This window comes from Uloborus diversus, chromosome 4 (assembly GCF_026930045.1).
Source record: "Uloborus diversus isolate 005 chromosome 4, Udiv.v.3.1, whole genome shotgun sequence".
Classification (NCBI taxonomy): domain Eukaryota; kingdom Metazoa; phylum Arthropoda; class Arachnida; order Araneae; family Uloboridae; genus Uloborus; species Uloborus diversus.
This window is the reverse complement of record NC_072734.1, coordinates 169,946,407-169,970,571: the sequence shown is the minus strand read 5'-3', so window position 1 is coordinate 169,970,571 and position 24,165 is coordinate 169,946,407. Positions and strand designations below refer to the sequence as shown.

At 32.9% G+C, this 24,165-nt stretch overlaps 1 protein-coding gene across 1 annotated transcript; it reads right to left on the bottom strand.

Moving 5' to 3' along the window:
- Window positions 1-7,481: 7,481 nt before the first annotated feature.
- On the bottom strand, window positions 7,482-18,155 carry LOC129220470 (proton-coupled folate transporter-like). The gene is made up of 6 exons (XM_054854889.1): window positions 18,105-18,155; window positions 13,155-14,368; window positions 11,704-11,949; window positions 10,433-10,516; window positions 9,364-9,520; window positions 7,482-8,018 (listed from the first exon to the last, which is right to left on the bottom strand). Exons 2-6 carry the CDS (start codon window positions 14,113-14,115, stop codon window positions 7,937-7,939), a joined length of 1,530 nt encoding a protein of 509 aa, XP_054710864.1. The 5' UTR covers window positions 14,116-14,368; window positions 18,105-18,155; the 3' UTR covers window positions 7,482-7,936.
- Window positions 18,156-24,165: the final 6,010 nt, after the last annotated feature.

Sequence of the window (24,165 nt, the reverse complement as noted above, 5' to 3'; positions counted from 1 at the left end):
TTCTTTCCTGTTGCCATTTTGCATATGGGTGAGTAAGTAAAATACTAATAATTCTTTTAAAAGAGATTTTTTTGGCTGCTGTCCAAATCTTAAAGCAACGTTTACATCTAGAATTTCATTTTAAATAAGTTTAAAATTGGTTGCCCTATTCGGACATAGCTTTTATTTTATCGTCTGTCTTTTTTTTTTATTTTTTAAATTCAACGTTCTTGACTATTTTAAGCATATGAAAGTTGTTTCTTTAGCTATGTTTATTGATTGTAGTGTAAGTTTATCATTCACCGGCCTCATATTTTGGTACATTTAGGATGTGTGACTAATTATGTTTATTTTGTTGGACTTTTTCCCGTCACATGGGTGAGTTTTCGAATTGTAATAACTCTTTTTCCTTCCTGTTGAAACACAGTTTGTATCGTTAAAAGAACATGTTAAATTAAGATTGTTTGGATTTCTTTAAGTGAAACAGAGTTGAACAAAAGTTATTGTTTTTAAGGATTTTAACTAAAGTTAAATTGGAATCTGATGACTTGGTATTAAATTAATGCTTATTGGTATTAATTTAGTCTTGGTGCTTTAGTTTCACGTAATCAGCCAAAACGTGTGTGTCATTTTATGTAAAAAGCTGATTGTAATTGTACATAAATTAGTCTATCAGATGTAATTCATTTTAACGTGAGTACAGATTATAGTTGATAATGCATATATTTTCTTCTTTTGTGCTAATTGAAAATACTCTTAACTTGTGTCATTGATAACTATGATTAACGTTAAAGAGATTTCTGCCAAAAATATGCTCTACTGGTGTTTTGCAAACCTTGCATTACGCGTATTTATTTACTCCTTAGCGCTTTAGAAACTGATGTCAGAGTAATACAAAAACATCAATTGGACATCTCTTTCATTTTTTAAGCAGCCCGTGCAACGCCGGGCACGCAGCTAGTCATAAATGATTGATAAAATGTGATGTTTTTGATAAGAACAAAGCGATTAGATTCCTGCAAAATCCTACGTTTATCAATAAAAGATATGCAGAAACATAATACTGAGCAATGACGAATCAAAAATCCTGATAAAAAAAACTTGTAAATAACTGATAAGCACGTGTGCCCAATACAGAGACAAACAGTTAAAACTCTTTCTGAAAAGAAAAAGTGGAATGTGGTGATCTGACTAGTGTGAACAGCCAAACAAAATTTCTTTTCCAAAAATTCATAAATTGTTTTTCACAAATACTTGATTATTTATAGTTAGATTGTTAAAATTTGTTGTACGATCTATGGAAGAGTTGTACAAATTAATAAAAACAATTGGTTGTCATAATTTAAAATAATCAAAAAAGAGAATATAATATTTTTTAGCTCTACAAATTTGATGCGGATTAACCGGAGGTCCGGATAAATGTGGGCCGGATAAACGAAATTCTACTGCGTCCTTTTTCGTACTGTTATGGATTATAATTTTAATTCAAATGTTTCATAATTTAATTATGCTCAAATCATAGACTAACTGTTAATTTGGCAGCGTTGCGAAGAGCAAAATGTCGCTACGCTGGAGTCAAGTGCAAATCCAAATGGTAGATCGTGTGGCTCATATCCGTCCTTCCTAAAACCAGGGCTGTCGAGTTGGACTTACTTTGAGATAAGGAATTGGAATCGGAGTCGAAGGCTCTAACATTCCCGGTTCCCGAGTCGGTCATTTTTCCTCCGACTCCGCAGCCTTGCTTAAAACATGACCGAAGATAGCCTAAAGCAGCCTTTTTGGGGAACTCAATTTTGAAAAATTACAGGGGGGAGAATCTCAGACCCTCCATTCGTGTTCGAATGTTTCATCATGGCCCTCTTCCAATTTGTGTGCTCATATTTTGGTAATGACCTTCTCCAGGCCAGAAGCTAGATGCGCCCTTCTCTGGAGAATGATTCCTGTTAAGCAGCGAAGGAAAGCGGAAGAGAGTTTTACAGTGATCTTCAATTGGAAACGCGCCGTATCGCGGTAAAGGCAAACCAAAACTCGTGGGAGACTCGTTAAAATTTTGTGGGAACACAAACAAAGTAAAACATACGATATGTACGATGAAGGTCATGGTAAGGTAAGTGCGCCAAATTAGGCTACCCTAAGCTCTCATAACCTGTATCGCGTTCATTTATGATTCAATTGGCTCCAAATTTTGCACGTTCGACACATCACTCCTAAAAAATAAAAAAATCCATAAAAATTCTGATCGTAGTTAGGCTTTCATTGATTTTTTTTTTTTTTTCAAAATTACCCTGTATAGCAGTATCCAAGAGAGCTACTAGTACCATCTCTTACCCCAAAGCTGGGGAGAGTCTCCCCATTATTTGTACCGGTTATCTCGAAAATTTTATTTTTGGCACTTACATCCTTTACTTCTCACGGCCTCATTATGAAAATTTAAAGTTCCAATTACACTTTTCAGAAGTTTCAACCAAGAAAGACAATTTGTCCTTATTGTGAATATAAAAAGTCAAAAACCCCATTTGATAAATTCAAAAACATTATCGAGAATTCCATAGCTACTTCAATGGAAAATCAAAGGATTAATCGTCACTTTCAGGGTACTGATAAGTCGTTATTTTTGTTTCCTGGTCACCCTTGTGCACAGTTCGAACACATATGTGCTGCATATGCCACACAGGATCATATTCTACATCCGGTCCTTCGGTATCATAATAAGGATACCGAGTTTTAATAAGGCCAATCATGGCCTTATTGGACTACAGCCTACTTTTCTAAGGTTATCAAATTCCAAGAAAAAATACCAGTACACACACAACGACATTTTTCTCTTTGAATTCCTCAACTACACAGCTTAGACTTTCTAGAACAATTAGCAACTTTCTTTACACTAGCAAACTACAGTGATCCATTAAGAAATAAAATTTACTGTAAAACTAGATTAGGCAATTTGTAGTATCTTTTGTAGTAAATGTTGCTGCACTTTTGACCACTCTCATAAACAGTAGTTGTGAAGCTTTTATAGCAGCGCACGGTAGTCACACTCCATATTAGACACGCTTCTCACGAGTAAAGGCTTTCTGTCTGATTCATAATTTAACACTTCTTGATGTCCCTGTTTCTTAAGTCCCAATCAAAATCTTTCCCAAGTTGTTAGTTTCTATGTTCTTTCTCCCATTGTATTACACTTCCGTGCCTAACTTCGTGGCAACACAGGGAAAAGTTTTTCAGATTTTGCATATGTCTGAATATGTTGAAGTCCCGATTTATGTTTGGGACTTCAATTTTGGGCATGATTGTAGTTATTTTCGTTTACGTTTCATCAATCAACGCTTAATACATTTTTATGTTCAGAAAATGATCGCTCAGCATTTACGCTATTTTTGGAACTTACACAAGTGGGATTGATCATGTGGTATTTGAGATGACGTTCTAGCTTGTATTTCTAAAATTGAATTCATTGGTCGTATTTTCTTTTTAAGCATCAAATTCCTCACTATGGAAGATTTATCAACTTCATTTAAGATCAACAAAGATATAATAGACAATTCCCTGATCGATTAACGCTCTGACGTCACCAACAATGCAACTCGCGCCACAGCCTTATAATTTGATATATATATATATATGTTTTGGGGAATGTATGACATGAAGGGAAAAGGTTTATTTTGACAGGGCGTAACTGGATCTCGTAACTTAGTTGTTTTACTGGTGAGACTCATTTTAGGAGAATGAAGAAACGAAAAAGTGGTCAACAATGAACGCTATCTACTGGAGTTCAATTGTTTGGTTCAAATGTAGAAGCAGTTTTTCTCCGTCATACCTTGACAGACGATTTTCTAGAATTTAAATATTCGGAGTAATCAAAGACATCTGTGTGTGTGGTGTGTGTGTCACGTGCTTTTGCAGATGGATGTCCTGCAACATGCAGACGGTGAAATCGCGTGTACCTTTAATTTCTCCACAAATCTTGCCAGTGTTTTTCTTAAAATATCGAACCTTAGGACCGTATTAACGCTTTAAAAATCGCAAAAATTCGCAGATTGTAGGGAAACGCTCTAAAAATCGCGGAAATTCGCAGATTTCAGGAAAACGCTCTTAAAATCGCGGAAATTCGCAGATTTTAGGACAACACTTTAAAAATTGCGAAAATTCGCAGCGACACAAGCTTACAAATAGGTTTCGGTACCGCCAAATATCGCTTAGTTGATATTACATTCAGCACCTTATTTTCGGCACTAAATTTAGCTACACTTCACAATGTTGTTGATGCAATTTCTACATCATTATCGGTCATTTCTTGCCATACGAGCATCTCCTGTCAGGGGTCTAGAAATGCACTGTGTCAAGTCTCCTAATATAAAGTTACCTTCTTATATGGAGTACAGACGGCTTGTGCCTTAAAAAAAAGGGAGGGGGGTCAAAGGAGCTGCGAACGGTGCAGGTTAGGTGGTCGGCACCCCTGAGATGGCTTTTTTTATCTTTACTAATAATAAAGCTGAAAGTCTCTGTCCGGAGGATGTCTAGATGTCTGGATGTCTGTAGGATATCTGTAGGATGTCTGTAGGATGTCTGTGACGCGCATAGTGCCTAAACCGTTCGGCCGATTTTCATGAAATTTGGCACAAAGTTAGTATGTAGCATGGGGGTGTGCACCTCGAAGCGATTTTTTGAAAATTCGATGTGGTTCTTTTTCTATTCCAATTTTAAGAAAAAAAATATCATAAGATGGACGAGTAAATTACGAAATTATCATAACGTGGAACCGTAACATGGGCACAAGCCAATTGGCGAGATACGAATTTATCATAACGTGGAACCGTAACATGGGTACAAGCTAATTAGTGAGAAAATTCACCATACATTATTTGTAAATATACAGGCAAACCAGAAGATCTTTTAATTTTTCTATTACGGGCGAAGCCGTGCGGGTACCACTAGTGTTAAATAAAATTGCGCAATCGAATTTTGACGTCACTACTAATTAAATGACTTTCTTTGAAACATTTGGGACACGATTACAAAAATCGTGGGGATGGTCACAGTAAGTCTCCTTCCTTCCAATTCAAAGACCCATAGTTATTTTTATGAAATAATAACCTGAGAAAAACATAAAACACACACTTATTCTTTACTAATAATAAAGCTTAAAGTCTCTCTGTCCGGAGGATGTCTGGATCTCTGTGACGCGCATAGCGCCTAGACCGCTCGGCCGATTTTCATGAAATTTGGCACAAAAATAGTTTGTAGCATGGAGGTGTGCACCTCGAAACGATTTTTTGGATATTCGATGTGGTTCTTTTTCTATTCTAATTTTAAGAAAAAAAATATCATAAGATGGACGAGTAAATTACGAAATTATCATAACGTGGAACCGTAACATGGGCACAAGCCAATTGGCGAGATACGAAATTAGCATAACGTGGAACCGTAACATGGGTACAAGCCAATTGGAGCGAAAATTCACCATACATTATTTGTAAATATACAGGCGAACCAAAAGACCTTTTAATTTTTCTATTACGGGCAAAGCCGTGCGGGTACCACTAAAAAGCAATAAAATACGAAATAAAAGGAAATATCCAACGTTTTATCCGTTTACTTATCTTGCATCTGTTTTTTAGCGTTTCATCTGTCTGTTTTGCTAAAAAACGTTGGATATTTACTGTTACACACTTATTGATGCAGTTCTTTGTTTTTTAAGCACGTAAGTCGAGCAATTTTATATTTTTTTAACTGATCGTTAATTTAAAAATTTGAAAAGTGGGGCGGCAAAGTGCCTGTACTTTTGAAAGTGAGGGACAGTTGACATCCCCTCCCCGTACGAACCACGTATGATGGGGTACCTGTGTGTGTGTGTGTGTGTGTTTTTTTTTTTTTTTTTCAATTAATGCAACCATCCACCAAAAATGTCAGAACTAGTTGCACATGAATTCGCTGCAAATCTTCAGACACTTTTTGAACACGGACCCGTTTAACCTTTTTAGAGCACTTTGAAGCACACTTTTTGAGGACAGTTTTTAAAACACAACTGAGAACATTTTTCGAAACCCATATTTTGTTCAGCACACTTTTTGAACGCTTTCGGGGACGCATTTGAGAACATTTTTTGACCGACACCATGCCTTTTCTTTTAGAACACTTTGTGGCGCGCCTTTTAGAGACTCCTTTGATTACACCAGCAGCTTTTGCCATTAACTTTACAGCAATCTCACGGGACAGTTAACAACCGTCGCCGGGAACAGATTGGGGAATGCATTCCCAATCTGTTCTCAAACGTGCTCCAGTAACTTTTCTATTGAACGGACACATTTTAGTGCACATTCAGGCAACTGGAACACTTTTTCTGTATTAAAAAATGTCTAACGTATTTCAAATGTGTGCTGGGAATTTGCAGTGCTGATTAATGCTTTATGCTATGACTGGAAACAGTGGTTTGAGCTGTAGCTGTAGAAATTACATATGCTTGTTTCAGAGCTCTAAAAATTCTAGTAGTACAATTTTTTTTTTTTTTTTTTAGTATACTATCGTTAAGTTTTCTTTAAAATTTTAGCTTTAAAACGTTTGACAAGCTGAGAATTTCAAAATTGTTGAATCAGAGTGGTTATTGAATAAGGTTGTTTCCTTCAGTTAAAAGTACTATTTTTAGTCACTGAAGTTGACAGAATGAGCAAAAAAAAAAAAAAAAAGGATCCAGAAAATACTTTCATTTTCCCAACATTTAATTTTTAACTAATTTTTTAAATGTCCGAGTTTTCAAACAATGCGAGGTCTTGATACCGTCCCAAGTGATGTACTTAGACGCGCACTCCACTGGTGAGCTGAATGTTTACGCTTGCTCTCTACCACGTTTTCAGGTTACGATAATTCAGAAGCGAATTAAATATTGCGCTCTGCGCTAATGGCATCAGTAAACGGCATTTCATCACTTGTGAGTCATGTGCAGAAGCGTAAAAAATTAAATTGAATCTGCCCAACGGTTAAAATAGCTGTTAAAAAATACTAAACTTTGTTAAATTATTCAAAAAATGGTCAGTTCCTATTGTTCCTAGAGCATGTTTGTAAACATGCTCTTTCGAAAAAAAAAAAAAAAAAAACTTTTAAAATTTCGGAAACGACCCCATTGTGGTTACAGAATGATTATTCAAAAGAAGTAATTTCCGATAGTAAGAAATAAATAAAGAATCAAAGAAGCATTTCTTCTACAAGAAATAACTTTATATGATACATAAAATGTACTTTTTCATTCAGTACATTGCATTACATGCATCAATGTTTTGCGGGGATCCTTTCTTCTTTTTTTTTTTTTTTCAAATTTAATTTTTGCAATGGCGCTCAGACAAGTTATTCCAGCGCCATAGCACTGCAAGTTGCTCAAGGAAAATGTCTTTTTTTGCTACTATATTGTGAGTTCTATATCCCGAGGAAGTCTCCTCTCATGGTATAAGAGATTAGTTCTTTGAATAAAAACGTATTTAATATAACTACCACAAAAGGTTTTAAAAACTTTTATTGCCACCATCAATCATTTTTCTTATGAAACATTACTAAAATATACAAAATATTAAAATAAAAAACACTAAAACTTCGATAATGTTAAATACGTCCCAGTTGTAAAGAACGAATTACAAATATGTAATTAAAAAATAATGAAAATGTGTATTTACATACATAAACCAATTCAATGGCATTTTCTTCTATTTCCAAAACATATGAAATCAGTAGCCTTTTAAAAAGTCATTCAATTACAAATATAGTTCTAATAAATGTAACATAAATAATAGTGCAATTTTATAAACATTGATTTTATATTTGATGATTTTTATAATTTATGAAACAATCATCTTCTTTTTTCTTCTGATTCTACATTGCACATGACGAAGCTTCAGTTCACAACTTTGAAATCCATATTTATAAATGCAAATGAAGTAGTTGCAAACGCTCTTTAAAAATTTCTCCTCCATTATTTTGTACCTTTTTCGTTTATAGGACTAGCATGAAAAGTATCTTGCTTTGATGAAAACGATGTAAGCTTGGATGCCAATCTGAAAATAAGTGAATAACTCAATTAGAGAGGGAGACAGAGAGAGAGAGAGAGAGAATCTTTAGAAGCTGATACTGTTTGACCACGGATTGTATGTAATTCGGCAATCTGCCAAGTAACGACGATTCCATCTGAATGAATCTAGCAGGGGAGAAGGGAAAATAACGATGGGATTTTTATGCACGCGTTTTATAATGTCACTAGTGCCTTATTCATTTATTGCATTCTCGAAAATAAAATAAGGGGAAACAAAAATAGTTACCATGGAAACAACAAAAATAAAATAAAATATCTTAATTTCGTTCAGGAACGTAAAACCAAAATGGTAAGCTCAAAACTTTGTTGTGAATAAAAAAATCAATTAATTTTTGCCGTGAGAATATGGATCGAATATTCTTTATAGATTTAAAAAATGCTGCTGTGAGCAAATTTTCATTTTTACAAAACTAAGGCTAAATAATAGAGAGGCAAAAGTGCACATCTGAAGCAAACCAACTAACAGCCCTGTAAACTAATAGATACGTCCATTTCCGCCTCTAAACCGAATATTAGCCTTTCCGTGTAATCGATGGTCAAACAGTACAAACACACACATTTGGAATTTTTGCTACAGAAATCGAGATATTCTCTCTTTAGTGTTTTACTTTTTAATGATTAATGAATTTTACGAACAAACTGAATGATTACAGTGATGTTGTCGTGTGCCAGCCAGGTTAGCAATTTGGAGGTGCGCTGCTTCACTTTTTCAACTGTACCTTAATTTGGTGTAAGACCAACTTTCACAGTACACACATGCCACAAGGGTCTGTTTGTTGCGTGAGTATTAGGGTGGTCAAGAATTTTTTTTTTTTTTTTTTTTCAGATGAGTCCAGGACACCCCCTATTTTACTTAAGGGGTTATAGTACCTCAAAAATGATGAAACAATAAAAAAAAATTATTGCTTGCAAGGAAATTCGAATTTCAAAAGGGGGGGGGGGCTCAATGCCCTCCCCTTGAAATTAGAATTTCCCTGCTTTTAGTAGTACTTTTTTCTTTGCAAAAATGTAAAAACATTTCTTCTCCAGCAATTAATGAATAAGTTATTAAAAATGTCAAATTTTAATAACTCTAATCTGTATTGAAATCGGTTTCTATGGGGAAAATATCCTGTTAAACCACGGGGAAAATATCTGCCCCCCCCCTTAAAATATTGCATATTGGCGCCCTTGTACCCAGATTCGAACCTGCGCCTTTGAGCGGCCAACGCCTAACTGCTATACCAGTGCGCCGGCGCAAAAAAAAATTTGTCGACATAATTACTTAATTTTTTTTGAAAAAGCAAAACAAAAGACATTTGATTACTCACATGAAAGTCAGCAGCGGCAGTGCTAGGATGCCCACTGTCATCAAATAGCTGACACTGGGATAAATCTCAATAGTTGCATTGAACACTTTTGTCACTGCTATGGTCCCAAGTGTGGGCACAATGGCTTCACATGTTGCCAGAAATGAAAACACACGACCTGTATTTTGGGGACAAAAAGCATTATTATTTGACGCGACATAAAATACAAATATATGTGTGTGTGGAAGATATTACGCAAAAATCTCTACTACATAATTACGCAAAATATGAAAAAAAAAAAAAACATTTTTTTTCTTGTTAATCATATCTATCAAAGAATGCCATACAACGCTGCTAAATTTTAACACGGGTTTAGGTAAGTTTAGAGACAAGTTTCAAAAGATAATGAAAGAAAAAATTTTCCTCCGGTAAAAAAAAAAAAAAAAAAAAAACACACACACACACACACACACACACACATCATGCGAACGGGCTTAAAGGATAGATGATTTAAAGTTAAAAAACAATACTTTGGGACTATTTTGAAAACTTTAATTCTCTTTAATGAGCAACAAAACCGTTGGAGGAGATGCTGAAAATAAAAAGGAATTGCAAGCCCTCTTCGTGAAAGAATAAAGCAAAGGGTTCAACATTTCAAATTACCGCCCTACACCCAGAGATGACACAATTGAAAGCAATGCAGCTCGACTACAGCATTCAGAAACTGCAAGTTCCACCCAAATTTTGAGAACAACAGTCTGTAATAGCCATAACCGAGCTGCAAGCAAATAACCTCATATAGAAGCGGAGTATGTCTTCACACTGGTTGCTCAAAATATTTTAGAAAACCAGTGAGAGATTCGTAAATTTGATGCGGATCTATATCGGAAAAAATGAAGTCCAAAGCACCGATATAAAGCTACAAATTTGGGGCCGCAGTTTGTTACTCCATGGCTGTAAAGAGTCCAATGTTTCTCATTGGCGTTCTAATATTGAAAAATTTGCGAATTCACCTCAGTATTTATATACGCGTTCGATAATGCTTCAGAATGTTTCTTAGTGAATAAAACAAACTTTGTAACAAGCTTACCAAGTTCTTCTTTATCAATAAGTTTCGATATAAAGGAACGAATTGCTAAGGTGGATAGAGAACTGAAGATACCAGATAATATTCCTAAATAAGTAAATAAGACATAAATATAAGTATGGAATAGTTTTCAGGCAGAAGTTTTTTTTTAACAAAAATATCTGTAATGTTCAACGAATATGTAGATTTTGTGCAAATCATTTAAAAAGTGATATTGGGTTTCAAACAAATTAATTTGTTTTCTCTGAATTGACTTGATTACTGACATATATGTTTTTTTTTTCTTTTGCAGAAAATTATCCAATTTGAATATTTAAAGAACGAAAGGGTATTATTTTATGATACCTATTTGTCAAAAATTATTGAACAAGTAACAAGTTTTTATTTTGGCTACTTCAAAAAACTAATTTCTATTTAAAGTATGTTTAATTTGGTTCATTGGTATTATTTTTTTTTATAACATGTCTAAACATATAGGATATCTAAAGCTAATTAATTGTATCGAAATTAAATGATTCTATTAATTTATATCGTCTACAGTTTTTTACTTCCTTTTACAAAAAAGGAAGTATTGTATTCGCGAAAAAATTTTCACTCAAAAATGTACCTTAATTTCCATTTTACTCACCCCCGAATGAATATTGAGTTTTTTTTCGACTTGTTTAGACGTGGATAAGTGCCTAAGAACGTATAGACACGTGAAATATCCGTAATGACGATTCCCGAGTTAATTATAATGAATATTCTCGTATGTACGTATGTGCGTATGTATGTCGCATAACTGAAGAACGGTATGTCCTAGAAAGTTGAAATTTGGTACGTAAACTCCTAGGGGGGTTAGTTGTGTACCTCCCTTTTGGTTGAATTCGGGTGTTTCTAAAATGGTCTTTTGCCCCTTTTTTGGGGGGGAATCATTGTTAATTTCTATGTAAACTTAAGTGGTGTTATTTTTGGCGGACACTTGGCGATATATCGCCAGTCTTTTGGTCGCCAAGTTTTATCGCCAACTTGGCAACAAATTTGGCGTGTTTTTTTTTTTTTTAATTATTTTCTTAATCTGGTTTCAATTTGGCCACTGTTGGTGATATTTAGAGAGTTAACTATTGAATGACATTAAAATTGCCAATAATTTGGAAATGACATTAAATTGGAGTAAAAGGAAGGTATGTGAGGCACACATCAACTCGTATTAAATTACATATTTGCGAATAGTTACAGTTATGTATGAATGAACATATAAGTATTTACATAGCTATAAGTAAAAAGAATGTTACCTATATAGTAAATAAACACATAACCCTCTTTTGCAAATGCATAGAAAAGATTTTTCAATAGCATTGACACGGTGCCTATGATTCCCAGGGTGCTGTCTCTCATTTTAAAGAATCCAACGAAGATTGGTACGAGGGCGAGGGTACAAGCCATCTGAGCTATCTGTGCGGTAGTGCTGACGGTGCTGTATCTGCTCGGATCCCAGTTGAAAATTTGATGAACATAAATAAACCCAATGCTTGCATAGGCTGGTAAATAACAAAGAGAAGCATGGTTTGTTTTTGAAAAATATAATAGAATATCCGATAAAGGTAAAAACATTTATCTACAGTATTCAACACCAAAGTGTTATATGTTTGTAAAGCAAACGACTAACATATTTTAAATTGCATTTGATCTTCAGAATAAATGTGATTTCATTTATTATTTTTCATAACTTTCAACGAAGAAAAGTCTTTATTATTTAGTTTCTTTCTTTTTTTGTTTTCTTTGCACAGCTTTTTTTTGAAACTGCCCTTTAACCATACGTGTACACATTTGTATGTATCTGTCACACTATCTCCACGAAAACGGCTGAGAGAGACGTAGTAAGATACAAAATAAATTCGGAGTTTTTCAAGGAATCCGTTTTACCCGATTTTATCTTTGTTGGTTTTCAACTAACAATAATGCTGCTTCAAAAAAAAAAAAAAAAAAACTTTCGCAAACTTGGTGAAAATTATACTCTTTATACCAAGCAAAAAAGTGAATTTTTCTTCGTTATATGGGGGGTAACTTTTTTTCCCCTGTTTTAAGAAAAAAATTATCTTTGATAAAGGTAACTCATCTTTTTGCATTTTTCGTTTTCTGATTCACATGTTTTAAAGTTTCTTTGATTGGCTTAGTTCAAATTAATAATAATAATTATTATTATGTATTGGCATTATATTTGAAGTATTCTAGCTGACTAAATTTCTCGCACAGCGCTACCTCCCATAATTTCTAATCCTAAATTATACCCACCTAAGCGACGAGTTTCCGACCGAAGACGAAACTATTTGTGAATGAGTGCAAGAATAATTAAAAATGCACTTTTAAAAAACAATGTTCTAAAAAGTGGACGGAGAAAATAACTTGTTGCTCTGTTGTTTATATTACAGTTTCTTAGAAACACCTCTTAAAACTGTCACAAAAAAAAAAAAAACTTTCTGGTAGCAAACTTAAACTTAACTTATAAATTTTTAAGACTTGGTAAAAAGACATCATATAGGCTTGGTATATTTATAATATTTAACAAAAACTCATAAATGTACAATATGAGCCAAGATTAGATCAAAATCGGAAAACTTCGGCATTGATCAGTTTATTTTAATGAGGTTATTTCATTTTTTATCTTTTTTTACGTAACGGTATGAATAATATAATGCAAATAAATAAAAATGTAATAATCTATGAAACAATCGTAAACTTTTACCTTCGTAAGTCAATATACAGCAGCACATTGAAGCAAAACTGAGGAACAGCAGGGCGCGGGTGTGTCCTTCCCTCTTCCTAAATGCAACGGAAATATTCTTTCTAAGACTTTCAAAGTTGAAAAAATCTCGCATCTTCTGTTTCCAAGATGCTTTGCTATCCAAACCTACAGTTTCTTTGACACAGAAAATTGTCCACGGAACACTGAAAAAATGTAACGCCGCAGACGTAATGTACACGTATATATAGCCATAGTACTTGTAGAGCAATCCCGCCGTTAGCATCCCAGAAGCCACTCCAAGACCCAAAGCAACTTCGACGCAAGTGTACTTCACTGTCCTGTTCTTTTCTGTGGACACTTCTGAGGCATGGCTGAAGACAACCGTCAGGACGCAGATAAGTCCACCAAACAGTTCTCCCGGTACACGCGCAAGTACTAAATACTCTAGTTTCGAATCGAAATAGTAGGCACACAGCATCATGCCGACGTCTGTCAGAAGCACACCAAACATTGCCACAATGACAGGAGGCTTTCTTCCGTATTTGTCACTCCACGGTGCTATGAATACCATTCCCAAAGCACCTAAAAAACTCGTCAAGCTACAATACACGGAATAATTGTTGGCCAATATTTCTACAGTTTCTTTTACATCAGGATGGCCGCTTAGGTTCTGGCACACTTCCCGTGAATAGTTATAGTAATAGAGGCAACCTTTGTCCATGATCATGTTGGATACAATGATCATGTTCATGACAAAAGCGAACATGAAACTGAACATAACGGGTTCTATTGTCAAACTGCAAACAGTTTCATAAATTTTTGAAAATCTGCTTTGAGTTGTAAAAGCGTCTGTGAGAAGAGGAACGTCATCACCAGTTGACAATCCTCCATACTGAATGGTGGTGTCATTTTTCTTTAGAGGAGTGCTGGATTTAGGAATTTTCGTTTTGGTTTCATCCATCACAGCCTTATTTTCAATTACTAGGATATAGGTAGAAAACGAGATTAGGAAGAGACAAACAGTTTTGCAGAAATATTTGAATATTTAGCACCAGTCAACCTGTTGTTAAATCTAATCTTATCTAGAGAAATGCATCTGGTACTACGCGAGAAAGTTCATCAAAAATAAAATGCCTTAATCAAACTTCCATTTTTCTTTCTTCTGATTCTTAAATTATGCAAATTATTGACTTCTTACCATTTTCATTTGACACCTAAAAGAAATATATATCTCACTTAAACTTTGAAAAATAGACACTTTTTTCCAAAAGATTGTCAAAAGTTCAACTTAATGTTTCAATCCTAGTGAGAAATTATAAAGATCTCGAAAAATATAAAGCATTGAATTTATTTATTTCGTGCTTAAAATATTTACTTCATCTGCAATGAGAACCAAACTAACTAATGTTATTCTGTTATCTTTTTAGGATAAATTCTTTTGGTACACAGAATCATATTTCGAATGCTTGTCGGTATTTCAAGGATTGTATGATAGAACATTTTAACTGTATTCCTTTAAAAACGTATTTTATCTTTCTGTTAGGTACTATATTCAAATGTATTTCCATAATTATGGTGTTTGGTTAGTTAAATACTTTCATTATTTGTGCTATAAGTGACGAAAGTTTGCAATAAGGGGCTATTCAGTTAAAATTTGGTTATAATGTGATTAAACAACAGAAAAATTTCATCAATAACAAAAATTATTAAACATAGTCAATGATTAATGCACAGTCGATGAGGAAATTCTTGCGGGCGATGTTTATTAACATTCAATAAACTGTCTTTGGATACCATTATTTTTCACAAATTCTTTATAGGAATGATTAGTATTTGGTGAAAATTGCTACTAAATTTGAACGAAGCAATTACCTGGTGATATTTTGATAGTTGAAATTTTAACCCTAACTCCAGTGGATCCTAAACTCCAGTAGATAGCGTCCCCTTTGTTGACCCCTTTTTCGTTTCCTCACTTTCCTAAAATGAGTCTTACGTGTAAAACAGTTAAGTTACCGGATCCAGTTCAGCCTTGTCAAAATAAAGCATTTCACTGCATGTCAAACATTGCCAAAAAATATTATCAAATTATCATGCTGTGGAGCGAATTTCATTGTGGGAAACGTCAGAGCGTTACTCGATCAGTAATTTGACTATTATTCATGTGAGGATATTGAATAGGTTTTAAAAAAACATAAGTTCAGTTGGGATAAAAGAAAAGATAAGGTGAATGAAAACACTCTCTATTGCCACATTTGTGGTAAATTTCGAAACTAAACTCTTGATGAGTGAAGAGTTAGGTAACATGCAGAAGATATTCCGAGAATTCCACGAGTTTCCAAACAGTTGTGCTGGCGTTATGATTGTTGGAAGACGACACTGAAAAAGCTATTTTTTAAAGTTTAGCGATCCAGCATTTTCCTCCTCAGCAGCTCTACAAATGCAAAGTTCCAAATACTTTTATCTGTCATGCGAAAGAATACTAAAAATATTTATTTATGAATTTAACCTTCCCGGCTATTTTTGATGTGCAATTTTGGTGTTTCCATTTTTTCCGCAAATATTATACTCTGAGGTAAATGAAAGTAACTCAGTTTTTCAGTCTTCTTATTTTTTTGGAAGATTTTGTTTTGATTTAATAACACATTTGTGTGTATTCTGCATAAATTTAGGGTGTAATTAAAAATGTTATGCGATTTTGCTTTTAAAGTTATTTTAAATGATATTCGGAAGAGATTCATAATTTATATTTTTGCATTCATTTTTTATTACAATGATTTCAGGTCACATTTGAAGGATTCAGCAGATCGCATGCAACCTAGAGACTACAGATTGAGTACTGTTGGTGAAGAACTTCTGAAGCTTCTAAACTGATTGTGTATAGTGCGTTATCAACCTACATCTACCTCATGGGAAATGAATGGCGTGTCACCATCTATACCCCCTAGTCTCTGAGATAAAAGGAAACACGCTGAGGCAAAAGGAGACATGATTTCGTTCGCTAACAAACAGTCATTAAGTCAAACTTTAAGTGCCCAGTTACTCTCAATGAGTTTAGTCTTGAACACAGAGCACAAAACTGTATCTCTTAGTTCATCAAAAAAAAAAAAAAAAAAAAAGGAAAGATCTACAGTTGAAACATTGAAATTGTGTTTCCTTTTACCCTAATTGACCCTGTTTAGGATTATTAACAAAAGAACGGAAGGATCTCAAGTTGAAACATTGAAATTATGTTTCTTTTTACCCTAATTGACCCTGTTTAGGATTATTAACTAACAAAAGAAAGGAAGGATCTCAAGTTAAAACATTGAAATTATGTTTCCTTTCATCCTAGTTGACCCTATTTAAAATTATTAATTTTAGCAAATCGAAAATATAGTTCGTTTAGGATTTTAAGTAAAGAAAAGTGGCTACTTTCTGTTTTTTCTTTCTTAATGTAGTTACTACCGGTTACTAACGACTAAGGAACCTACCCAGTTTTACATTACTCTGATTACTAAGAGGCGTAAGAAAATCATTAATACTGCCAACGATGATTTTTGTTTGTCTTGAAAAAAGTTTTGAATAATGTTAAATTGTACAAAGTTGTTTAAATGTTAGTTAGCATTTGAATTCAAAATTATTGCAAAACAGTAATTGCATTCAATTGCTCAACGTTCTGCTTTCTCTTTGACTGTATAAAATTCTAACTTGTACAGTGAAACCTGTGTATAATAATACTGTTTATAACAATAAACCTGTCTATAACGATATTTTACTTGGTCTCAGCAAAATTTTAGCATAAATAATCAAACTGCCTATAACGATAATCTGTATATAACAATATTTTTTTAGGCCCTAACAGTATCGTTGTAGACAAGTTTTTACTTTATTAAGAAAAAAAAGTTTAATACAAATGTTTTAATCAATGCAGATGAAAATGTTGACATTGTTGCCTTTTCCATTTTTTCTTAAACACTATGACTATGTGTCTCTAATATTCCTAGAACTTAGGAAAGAGAAGAAAAAAAAGTATGACTTTATTTTGAACTAGGAATAGTTTGTAGCATGACAATATACATTTTTTCACTTAAGAATGTCACAGTTAAACAAATTTGCAATGAAATACGCTAATTAAAATCTTGTTTGCTAAAAAAGTTTATCAAATTATTTATGAAGGCTGCTAAACCAAAGTCAATCTATCCAATAAAAAGATATTTGATAGACCTAAAAGTTACAGATAAGTAAATATGTACATTTTTTAGCATTAAAGCTTGTGACAAAGCATTTGGAAAACACCATTAAATTATGAAAAAATTATAATAATAACCAGTAAGCTAACTGTTCCTGAAATGACAATGTTAGCGGACATTCTTGTACTTGCATTTCTGAAGAACTATTGGAATTAGCAAAAGCCGAAGCTTCGTAAATGTAGACACTCGTCGGTGAATGTCAACATTCTCCTAGTAAAGATATCAATGAAAGACCTAATGTTTCCGGTGAATCACCGATGAATGTTAACATTCTCCAATTTCGGTCTTTCATTGTAACATCTTCAGTAAAATAGTTAATAAAAAAATAACAACAAAAATGAAATCTACAACTATGCAGCTTTAAAATATTTATTAACTATTTAACGCAAAAAAATGACGCAGAAAACTCTTTATAAAATATTTAATTTAAAAACGGTTTATAGCACTGAAGATTTGAAAACTAATAATAATAAAATTAAAAGTATAAAAATTGGATTTTAGTAAAAAACCTTTTGAAAAAGAAATTGGGTCACAATTTTTGACTTTTGCCGAAGCAACACTGTTCTCAATGTATTCCAGAAGGTATGAAAAACAACAAAGTCATTCTTTAGGAAGTTCAATTCATTAACGTATTATTTGTAAAACTGTTTAACCATATAAATTTGTCAAATAGTCAGAAGCTTAACTAGCATTAATACTGTTCAGAAAAGTCAAAACATACCTCTCCGCTGCAACTCCTTATTCTCTTTTGACAGCCATTGCTCAACTTCTTTTGACTTTTTTCATTTTATTTTACATATTTAGATGTTTTTTAATGCGTCAGATCATATCGCTAGATATCTGCACGTGGTTGATAGCGCTGTTATTGAACTTAGTCCCGGAGCGTTCTTGCTTCAGAAAGGATAAAATACTAACGTTTCTATTCTACAGTGTTATTAATAACTATTGATCTGTTTATTCGGTAAAAGGAAAGGTTTCTCCGTCAATATTATTAATTTACTTAGTTAACTAACATTAATAAGTACATTATTTTTGTTAATTTTTACTCAATATTATTATTATTGTTATTTATTTATTTATTTATTTACTTTTTTGAAAAATCTAAGAAATTTGGACATATCTAATTGCCCTACAATTTTTAGATTCAAATTTCACTATTGCTTTCAAAAAGTCAAACAGTTCAAAAGTTGTCGCACAGTAGTGCAACTGGAGAAACTTTTTGGGGGAGGAGCATTGAAAATAAATATAAGGATAGGAATAGTAATTTGTAAATCGTGGTATTTATAATAATGAATGAATCTTTACATGTATTGCTCTTATAGAATAGGGAAGATATCACAAGGTCAAGGATTGTCCCTCCCCCGTGGATTCTAGAATGTGCGAAATTTTATACACACAACTTAACATCATACGTTTTACACAAGAGAAGATTTTAAACGTAATTGGATGTAATTTTTCACCTTAAAATAAAAGATCATTGTAAAGGTGTTTGATGATTTTATAAACTTTAATTTTCAGCTTATATTAAATTTGTTAAAGAATTGTGTTGCATAAAAAATACAAGAAACAAAATGTTAATATATTGTTTTGCTTCAAAAATTTAAATAAAAAAAATTCTCAAAAAGCAAAAGTGGATTTATTGTGCAGTTTGTATTTAGAAAGCAAAAGTGAAATTAACTATGCAGCTTTTAACTTTAAATTATGGAACAAAGAGTCATTTCACATTTCATTATGTAACTAGTGGTACTCTCACGGCTTTGCTCGTAATACAAAAATTAAAAGGTCTTTTGGTTCGCCTGTATATTTACAAATAATGTATGGTGAATTTTCTCACTAATTAGCTTGCACCCATGTTACGGTTCCACGTTATGATAAATTCGTATCTCGCCAATTGGCTTGTGCCCATGTTACGGTTCCACGTTATGATAATTTCGTAATTTACTCGCAAATCTTATGATAGTTTTGTTCTTAAAATTGGAATAGAAAAAGAACCACATCGAAGTTTCGAAAAATCGCTTTGAGGTGCACACCCCCATGCTACAAACTAACTTTGTGCCAAATTTCATGAAAATCGGCCAAATGGTCTAGGCGTCATGCACGTCACAGAGATCCAGATATCAAGACATCCTCTGGACATCCAGACAGAGAGACTTTCAGCTTTATTATTAGTAAAGAAGAACAAAATAAAAATCAACACTTTTTTTTTTTAAAAACTTTTTATGTTAAGGAAATTTTAATGATAGGAAAACTAAAGTATTTATTTATTTTTGACACATCCATGAATAATTTTTAGAATTTGTACTAAACTTAATATTTAGTTTTGAGAATAAGTCATTTTTTTAAATAATTGATCAAAAATCACATAAAAATTAGTTCAAATCATTTTTAAAAACTGAAATCATTTGGAAAACTACCTAGTCTTATGATTTTCATCAAATGAATAACTTTAAATGCAATTGCGTTATATATTGACACCTGATTTTTAAAATAACTTTAAATTTATTTCCGCAAACTTCACAGCTATAGTTTGCAACTTTTAAGTAATGAAGAGAAAGTAAACATACCACAAATGACAATTGATTCCCACAAAAGAAGTGCTTTGGTTAAGATTTTCTGTAGATTGTTATTTCAAAAATAAAAGGCATAAAGAAATCAGTTCGATGATTTAATTTTCGTTGAATGAAAAAAAAAGGAGGACCTAAGATTAACCTAAGATTATGAGACATCAAGCATGCTACATCATTACAAAATGATAAAGTGATTGATACCAATGTTGGACTTAATGTTATTCTTAAAGAGCGGTTTTACAGGAGAGATAACAGAGATAGAGATGCCCCCTGCCACCCCCCCCCCCTCCCTAAGGAATCAAAAGTTCTTGTTCTCAATTTTGATAAAGTGGGAATATGTTTTTCGTCCACCGTTTTTCTAAAAGTATTTTTGAAACACGTGAATATAGCTTTAAAATCATTTTGAACTATGGCTAAGAGCAAGTATAATCTTCTTTACTAATAATAAAGCTGAAAGTCTGTCTGGATCTCTGTCTGTCTGGATGTCTGGATCTCTGTGACGGGCATAGCGCCTAAACCGTTAGGCCGATTTTCATGAAATTTGGCACTAAGTTAGTTTGCAGCATGGGGGTGTGCGCCTCGAAGTGATTTTTCGAAAATTCAATTTTGTTCCTTTTCTATTCTAATTTTAAAAACATTTTCCCGAGCAAAATTATCATAAGATGGACGAGTAAATTACCAAGTTATCATAACGTGGAACCGTAACATGGAAAAGCCAATTGGCGAGAAATTCACCATACATTATTTGTAAATACACAGGCGAACCAAAAGACCTTTTAATTTTCTACAACGGGCAAAGCCGTGAGGGGACCACTAGTTCAACGATAAGTTATTTCAATATAGTGTAGACCGACCAGTAATACACACTTTCAAGCACAATTTCATTTTTAGAAAATCCTAGCATTTTTAATTACTATAGTGATCAATTCGTGATAGTTAAAACATTTATATTATTTACAAAAATGTCTGAAAAAATAGGGAACTTAAATGGTACCGCTTCTGGGTTTTTGGAGTGTTTAAGGGAAAAGGGAAAAGTTACTCAGCCAACCAATAAACGACCAAATCTAACCAGTAAACAGCACAAGTTTTAGCAGTGAACGAATAAGTCAAATTTTGATTTCAAATGAAACTTTTTAAGTTTCTTTAGACTTTAGAAATATATTTCCATTCCTGTGTGTTTTTACAAAGCGGGTATGCAATGTATATATTTATTCATTTTTTCTTTGCAAACGATAAGTCTTTTCTCAACTTTATTGATTCTCTTTCTTTTTCCGTTTGCTTTAATTATAATTGTTGTTATTAATATTTTAGCAGATTTTCACATCCTCCTCATCAATTCTCTTTTCTCATCTTAGAGTTGATTCTTTTTTCTTTTCTTTTTTTTTCACAAGCATTTTTTGTGAGTATTTTAATGAAGTTTACAGACGATTGAAAAAAGGGTTATTAAATGCAATTGATTTTATATTTTATCAAGAAAATTGATATTATTATTATTATTATTTCTACATTTTATTTTTGATTCTTTATTTTCTCAAACGTTGTTTGTGGGCGATTTGTTGAAGTTTACAGAAGAACGGAAAAGGCGCTATTTCATACTACACATTGCTGATTTTACTTTATTTTAGTTTATTTAATTGCATGGGCGTGTTACTGTTAATTCTGTTTCTTCGGTAAGGTTTTTACAGGCATTTTGTTAAAATTTACAGAAGATATGAAAATGCGCTATTTAATACTACTCATTTTTTTTTCCAAACGTTAAATCTTTTCGCATCTTATATTTTTCTCCCTTTGGTAGACGGTATATAATTTTGCACCCCGTTGGATCTCTTTTTGTTTTGCTTTCTTTTATTCGTCACAATCAATACGTTTTTTCTCTTCTAATTGATTTTTTCGCTTTTTTCTTGTTTTATTTATTTATTTTTTGCGAACGATAAATCTTTTTGCATCCTATAAAAAAAATTTCCAAGCGTTTTTTATGAGAGCTTTTTGATGAGGTTTATAGATGATTGAAAATGAAGAGTTCGTACTTAAAATTTCTAAGTGAAATTCCTCTTTTCCATTGTTTATTCAATTAAACTAATTACAACTTAGAGCAAATGAGGATAAAATCAGCCAGCAATTTACATACAATTTTAAGAAACAGTAAAATCTATAACATTTATGTATAATAATAGATATTTCGTTAAATATTATATAACCAGCAATTTAGTTTTCTGAAAATATACTTACAAACTATTTTAAGCCAAAACCTCCAATAAATCGCACTGAATAACTAAAAACTGAAAATCAGCGAAAAGCGCAATTGTGATTACGTATTTCACAAACCCGTACTTATCTGAACTGTTTCATTTGATCTTCAGATTTGGAGAGGCTTCTTTACGTATTTTCTCGAAGAAAAATAGATCACACAATGACGAAATTTAAAACTGTTGAAGATAAATCTTGGATTCATCTGCTTCAAAGGAAAAGAAAAGTGGATAATTGTTTATATTGTGTCTGTGAAATCAGGTCATGTTACAACCGCAAAAAATATTTCTGGAGTTATGATTGAAAAGTTTTTGTTCGCGGCGAAACTTTATCCTGCCGGTATTTCGATTGTTCCCATTTGGTTGGAAAACTTAAGGCTTTTGCTAGTGCTCAAGGTCTGCAGCAGTGCTATGAAATCAGATTTCCGAAACTTGGCACCAAAATGAGGAAGTATTTCACAGAAAATGAAAATGTAGTTTCCAGTTTTGGGAAATAAAAAAATCTTACTCTTTCTTTCTTACTTTTTTTTAATGCATGAAACAATACATATTTCGATAGAACACTAACGATAAAGAGTAATTTTCATTTTATAAGCATTCAAAAATAATGATTTTAGCAATACATTTTGACTTGACGTAATATTTAGAATTCGTCTGCTGCTGTTTTGCTATGAAACATCTTTCAAACATTAGAGTTTTCTGGTTTGTTTATAAGGAGATTTCATTATAAAGTGATAGATCAATATGCAATAAATATACTATTCAATAGAAAAATAAGATATTGTATGAAGTATAATTGTTAAATCAGGGGTGCCCACCTGGGGGGGGGGTCATGGCGCAAACTGCGCCATTGAAGTTTTTAGATGTGTGTGTGTGTGTTTTGAGGGATACTTTTCACTTTTGGGGTGGGGGCTTCGCGATATTTGAGGGGGGGGTGCGCCTTTGAAATTAGGCGGGGTGGGCACCACTGGTTAAATTTTCAGGAAATGTTTTAAACATAAGCTCGTCTGGGTAGGCATTGAAGAAAATTTGAGAAAGGTAATGCTAAATAATTTTCTTTTCTGAATAGAAACTTCATTTAATAGTTAGTTTGCACTAACAATAAAAATATATCAGAAGCAGCCCCGAAGCCTTAAACTCAGCCCATGTAGAGACAAGGACAGGGTATTATATTGAGCAAAGCAAAATATTGATTTAAAACTATCGGCAATCCGATTTATATAATTTATAAAAACTTATTTCTGCTAGCGATAGCTTTCGTAAAAATGAAGATATCGGTGATTTTGTGAGCTGAAAATTTCCCGAATTTCGTATGAACAGAACCGGATGTTGAAAAAAAAATTATATTTCACGAGGCTTTGAATTTTTACGATTACAATTGCCTCTTGAAAATAAGTGTTTTTACAGTGAACTTTAAATGTATTTCCGATCTTTATGACATTGTCTGCGTTGTAAAGAAGTGCGCATGCGTACATTGATACGCGTACGTTAGAAAATATTTTGTTGACAACTTTAATAAAAAAACATTTCAAAAAAGCAAATGCAATTTTAAAATACTCACAATATCAGCAATTATTATATTTCTAAAGCTAAAGACAAATGCAGCTCAGATTCAAGCAGTATGATTTTTGCTTTCAGCGATCTTTCGTTTCCAACGAGTTTTTCTTTGTTAATCTTAAGTGCTTTGTTTACGTGAGAAAGATCGAAATCATTTCTCATTTCTTTAACCTGATAATTTTACGGAAAGTGATAACTTTAATTGCTCACAATTTTAAGTCTCGAAAACTCATCAAACTCCATCGAGTTAACAATCCGCATAAAACCCCTCCCACCTCCCCTATGCGAAAAATACACTAAAAAAATGTGTTGCAAATATTTTTGAATGAAAATACTTTTTGAATACTATCTGCATATACAGACCTCGATATAAGGTCACCCGTATATGAGGCCTAAACAAAAAAGACACTAA